General features: G+C 44.4%; 1 protein-coding gene across 1 annotated transcript in view; it reads left to right on the top strand.

Annotated features, from left to right (window-relative positions):
* Positions 1–679: 679 nt before the first annotated feature.
* Positions 680–7,573, top strand: part of Anxa3 (annexin A3) — a gene marked incomplete at its 5' end in the record, with an annotated part of 62,782 nt that continues 55,888 nt past the window's right edge. The window contains 1 exon segment of the mRNA XM_013516133.1: positions 680–732. Within this exon segment, the coding sequence (XP_013371587.1) occupies positions 715–732 (18 nt within the window).

Consider the following 7,573-nt stretch of genomic DNA (forward strand, 5'->3'; position numbering starts at 1 on the left):
TTGCAAATACCCTCTGCAATTTTTCTTTTTTTTTTTTTTTTTTTTTTTTTTTTTTTTTGCGACTGAGCGTTGCTGTGTTGCCCAAGCTGGCCTTGAAGTCCTGGGCTCCGGTGATTCTTCTGCCTCAGCTTTCTGAGTACCTGGGACTATAGACTACAGGTGCGTCCACCTCTCCTGGCTTCTGGGCTTTAACTAAATCAAAAACAGGCTGTTCAGGAAGCATATTCTAACAAGCCCTTAAGTGTAGGGATATTTTTCTTCCTTGTCCTGGGGCCCTCACTGGTCTAGCACAGTTTTTTGTACGTGCTAAGTGCCCAGTAAATATTTGCTTGGTGAATGGATTCTTGATGTCAGAGACACATTCTTCTTCTGAGGTGTTTCTTTGAATGTTGAGTTCTGTTTTCTGGATTAAAGATTAAGAGTTGGCACCAGGCCTGGCTTGTTCAAGTGTACAGGCACACATCTGTGTTCTCAGCACTTGGGAGGCTGAGGCAGGAGGATCACCATGAGTTCAAGATCAGCCTGAACTACATAGTGAGACCTGTCTCAAAAAGCCCTTATACCAAAAAAAAAAAAATACAAAAAAAAAAAAAAAAAGAGAAATAGTGAGAACTGGGCTGAAATTATTTTGAATCACAGATTTATACAAGTTAATGTTTTGTTTTGTTTTTTTAAATAGATCAGTGTCATCTCAGCTGAAGGAAAACAAGGGATATGATGGCTTCAGTCTGGGTAAGTAAAGTACAAGCCTTCACAACACAGTATCTTATCTGGGTCAAATCAAGAAAATGAAAATATCAAGGTGGAGTGGTGCACAGCTGTAATCCTAGCACTGGAGAGGCTGAGGCAGAAGGATTGCTGGGAGACTGAGGCCAGCCTGGGCTACAGCCTGAGACTCTCACTCACTCAAAAATAAGTAAATAAACAAACAAACAAAAAAAGAAAATCAAAATATCATGAACACATTTTTGGATGTTGATAAAAAGTTCATCTGAAAACATGTCAAAATGCTAGCAAATATGCAAAAGTAATAAAATATTTAAAAATGTATAATAGAGTTCTATAGTTAAAATAGTTTGTGATGACACCAAAGCAGAGAGGTAAAAAATAATAAATGTGGTATATAGTTTTTGTGTTCTATATGATATTATATGTATCATATGGTAAAGATAGAACTTCACATCAGCAAGGAGAAGATATCTTTAACTATACTTAGGATAACTTTTAACTGTTTGGGGAAAAGTAACTCTGCCTTCCTTCTCCCTTCTTACATTAAAATGTAAAATGCAGATGAATAAAATACAGAAATGAAGGAGATGTGATGTGGTAGATAGAGTTTTAAAATAATCTCATGGTGGGGGAAAGTAATTACACAGTGACCCCAAACCAAAGCCTGGAAGAAAAACATTGATCTGTTTAACACATATGAATGTATAATTGCAACAGCAACTAATTAGAAGCCTCAGGAGACAACCTAAGGGGAAAAACTTTTGTAGCACATTAGACAAAAGACTTTATTCCATTCACATAAAAGTAACTTGAATAAATCAGTTTAAAAACTGAACATGAGAGATTTGCAAGACACATAACTAGGACATGAAAAGAATTATAAATACCCAGTGAACGTGGAGAAAAGCACTGCACCTCACCGAGAATAGAAGAAATGTAAGTAACCCAAAGGGAGACCATTTTCTACCTGAGAAAGTAGAAAAAGTGAAAAATTTGCAGCACAGCCTGTGTTACAGACACCGTGGGCAGAATGGACTCTGCTCTGTGTGGGAGAGTAGGTTCAGTGGCTCTTTGAGAATGTTCACTTGTTACCCTTCAGTGTTCACGTGCATGTGTCATCAAACCCCGGAATTCCACTTTGAGTATATATCATAGAGACTTAAATAAGTTTGAAAAATAAAGGGATGTTCATTTGTACTTGTCTGTAATTTTAACCATTTTATGTGATCATTAAAGGAAATGAGGGCAAATAGGAAGTCCACTGTATATGTACTAATACAGAAAATACAGAATAGTATGTACAGAGTGATTCTGGCTGAAAGAAAGAAAAAAGAATATGCAGTAAAACTGTATTCCATGGTCACTTTCTAGAAAGGTGAAGATAGGGCACATGTACTCTTCAGTGTATCACCTGCTATACTCTTGGATTTGCTTGTGAGGCAGGGTCTCACTAGGCAGCCCAGGGTATCCTTGAACTCTCAATGATCCTCCTGCCTCAGCCTCCCGAGTGCTAGTATTATAGGTGGCTTTTTTTAAAACTGTAAGCATATATTTTAGAAGTAAGGCATGAGGAAAGTTTCAAGAGGAGCAGAGATGTGCTCACCTCTGGCAGAGCAGTGCAGAGGAGATGGGCTGATGACAGCTTTGCCTGGCCCCACATTATTCTCAGCCACTGGTCAGGAAGCTGACCTTGCCTCTTGCAGTCTGAGATACCTGCTGCTTTTGTGGACCTCTAGCAGAGTCAGATGGGAAAAACAAAACAAAATCACCTCTTAAAAACACTAGCCCTGGCCTCTGAGGAAATGGACACAGGATTAGGCTCTCCAGCTGACATCTCAGAGGGCTGGGAGAAACCCAGGCAAGTGTGGGATAGGGTGTGTTTCCTGTTTCAGCCATAAGAATTTACCACAGATTTAACAGTTAAAACGTCTATGTATTGAGTCACGGTTCTATATGCAAGCAGCCCGAGATGAATCTTCATTAAAATAAGGCACGTGGCAGGGCTGCTTTCCTCTCTGGAGGCTTCGGGGAGAATCCTCTATCCAGACCGCTTAGGTGGTGGATTGCAGTAGCAAACTGAGGTCTCTGCCTCCTGCAGGGGCTGATCTAGCTCCCAGTATTCTCGCTCAGTCCTTTGCATCTGGCTGCAGCATCTGGAAGCAGCCAGGGTGTATCGAGTCCTCACTAGAGGAATTTCAGCCTTTCCTTTCTGGGCCTCCCGCTTCCGTCTCCTCTTTCCACCTTCTCCTCCTGCCTCCCATCCCCAGCAGAAGTCAGTTCTCTGCTTTCAGAGCTGCTCATTAGATTGGGCCCACCCAGGTCATCGAGGATAATCTCCCTGGATTATGCTGACCTCAGAGAGCAAATGTGAAGAGCAACTCAGAGCGGTTAGGAAGGACAACGTGGCAGTTCCTTAAAAAGCTAAGAATAAAACTACCAGATGATTGCGCAGCCCTACTTCTGGGTGTGGATCGAGGGTGTTGAAGAAAGGTTTGCATACCTGTGCTTATTGCCCAGATGTGGAAGCAGCCCAGTGTTGACCTGTACGTGAGACAGACATGGATAGAAAGACGCAGTTCGTGCACACAGTAGAGGAGTATCCAGCCTTTGAAATCGGCGATCTTGCCACATGCACACATGGACCTGGAGCATGTTGTGCTAAGTGGAGTAAGCCACTTGTAGACAGACAGATATGTATGATTCCACTAATACAAGGTATCCGGAGGACCCCAGTTCACAGAAACAGAAAGCAGCACGGTGTTTGCCAGAGGCCAAGTGGGGCAAAGGAGGCGTTCTTATTTGGTCAGAGTAGAGTTTCAGTTCTGGAGGATGAAAAAGTTCTGGTGATCTCTTTCAAAAGAGTGAGCATTCTCATCCCAACTGAACTGCACACTTAATAATGGTGGACATTTAACAAAAATTCAGATTTCCTGTTACAAATACTCATATCACGGAGTGTTGTCACGGAGCCCAGGCTAATGCCCAGTGCACTTCAAACCCGGTGCTGCGATACTGGAGTTGTGCAGAAAGAAATTGCTTCACTGCACTGTCAACCAGCAAGGAAGTCAAGAGCTAAAGGCGCTCAGGTCTGCCTTCCCATTGGTTGGGAGAAGGAGCGTGGGTGGGAAGGGAGAGAGGAGAGTGGTTGGATGGTGGGAAGAGGGGTGCTCGGGCGCTTTGCATAGGCGTGAGCAGTTGTCCTGTTTATTTCTGGGGAAGTCACCTCATGGTGTGAGGGGAGTTGGGGCCTGAGACGCGAGCGGGGTATTGGCTGGATAAGCTGGCTTCCTTTGTACGTGTCTGTTCCTGAAAAGCTTGTTCTGAACCCTCCTTGAGTGGATTTTGGAGGCTCTCCCTGAGTAGATGTCTGGGTGTGCCTGGACCTTAGCTGATTTCATTTCTTTTCTTCTTTTTCCCTCTTAGCCGCAAAAGCACATAGCAGCCACATGCAAATGAGCCTCTGGTGCAGCCATCAAGGCTGGAGGTGGGTTGGAGGTTACCAGTGTGTAGTTGGTTTATGAGAGTAATGTGATCAAGGCCAGGGACCTCAGGGGCAATTTCAGTACAGTGGTGTTGAGTAGGAAGGAAGGGCTGGTTTTTAGGTCTTTCATATTGTATTTAGGGCTGTTGCAAAGCTACCATTGTTTCAGATAAATAATCTCTGTTGCACTGGTGTTTTGTTTATTTTGAAGTCTTAAATGTCTCTGTTCAGGCATTTGTTCTACTGCCTCACTTGACAGAAAGGCCTGGGATTAAGGCATGCGTCACCAGGCATGGCTTTCATTTTATCCAAAAATATATGCCTTGCTAAATAATATCCCTGCAACTGTTTTAGTAAAGGAGCTTCTGCCTATTTCCTCCATGTGACTTTATTTCACATCAATAGCATATCCTCCCCAGTGAAATGGTTCTCTTTAAGCCACCTGAGACAGCTGATCTCCAGATAGATTCTTTCTGACCACTTCTGTTTTCAGTATTTTATAGTATTTTACACACACGTGTACCTTTAAGACATCTAGTGCTGGTTTTCTACTCCAGATGGGTAGGTGGGATGGAATCCAGTTCAGACCTTTCCAGGGGTTACCATCAGATTCCACAGGTCCCAAAGCTCCATCCTCCAGGGCTCCTCCCCGACCTCCAATGCCAGGCACAAGTCGTGGTTACTACCCTCACTTCTGATTGGTGGGCCTGCTTGGAGAACTCACTGAAAGAGGTCTACTTCCATTCGGAGATGTATTACAAGGGCTACACACAGAGCAGGGTCTGGAAGGGTCCTGGCTGTGTAGTGCCCATGCCTTTGCCCCATGGAGTCAGGGCGGGCTACCCTCACTGCCATCTGTGTGTCCACTAACCAGGAAGCACCTCAGAACCCCAGTGTACAGAGCATTAGCCAAGGTTCCCCTAGGTAGGTGGAACTGATTTGATTGTTTATCACATGGTTGAACATTTAGTCCAGTCCCCTTTCCTTTTTGGAGTCAGCTGACCCAGGGTTCCAGCCCCGTAACCACATGCTTGGTCCTTCTGGTGACTAGCTAACATCCTGAAGCCACCTACGGCCTGCCAGGAGTCACCTCAGGAGCCATAACAAAGACGCTTTTATCTCTCAGTAAATTCCCAGGGCTTTTCAAACTCCACCTAGACAGGACAAAGACCAGATCTATTCCTTATCATATGTCACATGTATAACTTACACTAAGGCACAGAGTTTCCAAATCAGCATATCCTTTTATTTCTATTAAAATTATATTGACACTAATGGCACTGTCTGTGAATCAGAGCAGAATCCCTGATTTTAGTTATAGCTTTAATAGTGAGGGGAACTGGGAAAATGAGTTCATGTTTTGTAATGAACAATGGCAAACAGTCATTCAAAGACGTAGGGTTCATATAGAAAAGACTGAAAGGGATCCTCACGGGGGAGATGTGGAGGCTGAGGGATGTAAGGGAGGAACTTGCAGACAGGAAAAGCTGGTGGTAACAGCGAGCTCACCAGGAGAGCTGGGGAGTGACTGCCCCCACCCCTCACCCTCCCTTCCTCCCTGGGAATCGGGTGCAGTTCGACGCGGGAAGACACACGGGTCTCATTTCTGCCAGTGACCAGAAAAGAGGCACCCATAGCTGAGCTCGCGGGAAAGGTGCATTGTCCTGAGATGAAAGTGTTTGGGGAAGGTAATGCCTTTCAAACTCTGTAACTAGTGCCATCTGCTTCAGGTATTGGATGCTGCTGGTCCTGGATTCCGAGTGTGAGAGCCCTGTCCAGTGTCATAGTTTTTACTTGGCCGGGGACAGCCCACTTCACCTTTCTTCCAGGCGTGTTTGCTCTGCCTCGGCAGGCAGATTGAATGCATGAGGAAAACACCTGTGTCTGCACATCTGCATCGACTCCCCTTCCCCGCCCCCGCCTCTCTCCTTCGCATCTCCCACACCTCAGGAATGGGCGATGCGGCTTTGACGCTGTTTCCTCAGAAGCAGACTTTCCCATTCCAAGCAGAACAGGCCTCTTTCCTGGACAGTCACTGCTAGACGTGGTCATGACTCCATCTCCTTTGTGTGTGTTTTAAGCCACGTTCCCAGAAGCATCTGTAGGGTCCTGTTGGCCCGCACACAGTTGGCCTTCCCTCTGCAGGAAGTTCATAAAAAACAGGTGAGGCCTGGACTTCAGATCAAAACACTGACGATTTATTTGTGACAAAGCCTAAAAGAAATACTCTGACTGCGTGAGAAGAGAGGGACCTCCTGGGGATGAGTGCAGGGAGCAGTCAAGAGCTGTTCTTTGCCGTGTCTGATCCAAGCCCAGCCATGAAGGCAGGAGGGCCCTTCCTTGACATTTAATCATGATGCAAGTGTAACTTGTGGATCACTGGGTCAGCCTGGTAAAGAGGCCATGAGGAAAGGAGAAAATTTTACGTTAGAGAACAGTGGACATGAAGGGGAGAGGACAGGATGTGGCTGTCTTGGAAGTCCATTTCACTGGTGCTGCCTGTGAAGCAGCTGTTAGAAAAAGCAAAGAGTGCCTTTGTGGGATTTTCTTTTTTTTTTTTCCGGTACCGGGAATCGAACTCATGACCTTGCACTTACCAGGCAGGCACCGTGCTGCTGAGCTAAATCCTCAAACCCTCTTTGTGAGATTTTGATGTGTGACACAGATCTCTGGCATGCCCAGTAGTTCCTTTGGAGAATTAATCACAGAACCATGGTGACCCCAGATGAGAAGAATCTTCGTATTCACTTAGTCACTTGACAGACACTGTACATCTCCCGTGTGTCCGACACCTAGACTCTGGCAAATACAGCAGAGAAAGAGAAACAGAAAACACTGAGCCTGCATTTTATTACACAATAAAGGATAAATGTGTAGCAGATGAAGTCAGTTTAGGCAAAGCAGGATAATGAGAATGATGGGCATGTTATTGTCTGCTCAGATCCATGAGCAGAAGTCATTGTGAAGCTGACAGCGGGACAGGGCACAGCCAGGTCAAAACTGAGACCAGTGAGGAGACTGTATTTGTGGACACCAAGAAAACCCACAAAGAGAGAAGAGGAGACAAACGGAGAAGATGTGATGAGGTATCACGACTCTTTTTTTTTATTTTATTTTAAAGAGAGTAGTAAATAAGAAAAATGAAAAAACAATAGCAGCATACCAGCATCACAAACATAAACAAACCAAAGCTAGAACATTTAAAGTGATACAGGGCTTCAAGACAAAATAATACAAATTAACCGTGGTTGTTATATTACATATTGTTATCTTCAACTACGTTGCTCAGATTACCAGATGTAAGAATGGAAGATTGTTCAAGCCATTAAAGAATATAAGAAAATACTTATTAGATAAAACATT

The sequence above is a fragment of the Chinchilla lanigera genome, unplaced genomic scaffold (assembly GCF_000276665.1).
Source record: "Chinchilla lanigera isolate Chin_1 unplaced genomic scaffold, ChiLan1.0 scaffold00032, whole genome shotgun sequence".
Classification (NCBI taxonomy): Eukaryota; Metazoa; Chordata; class Mammalia; order Rodentia; family Chinchillidae; genus Chinchilla; species Chinchilla lanigera.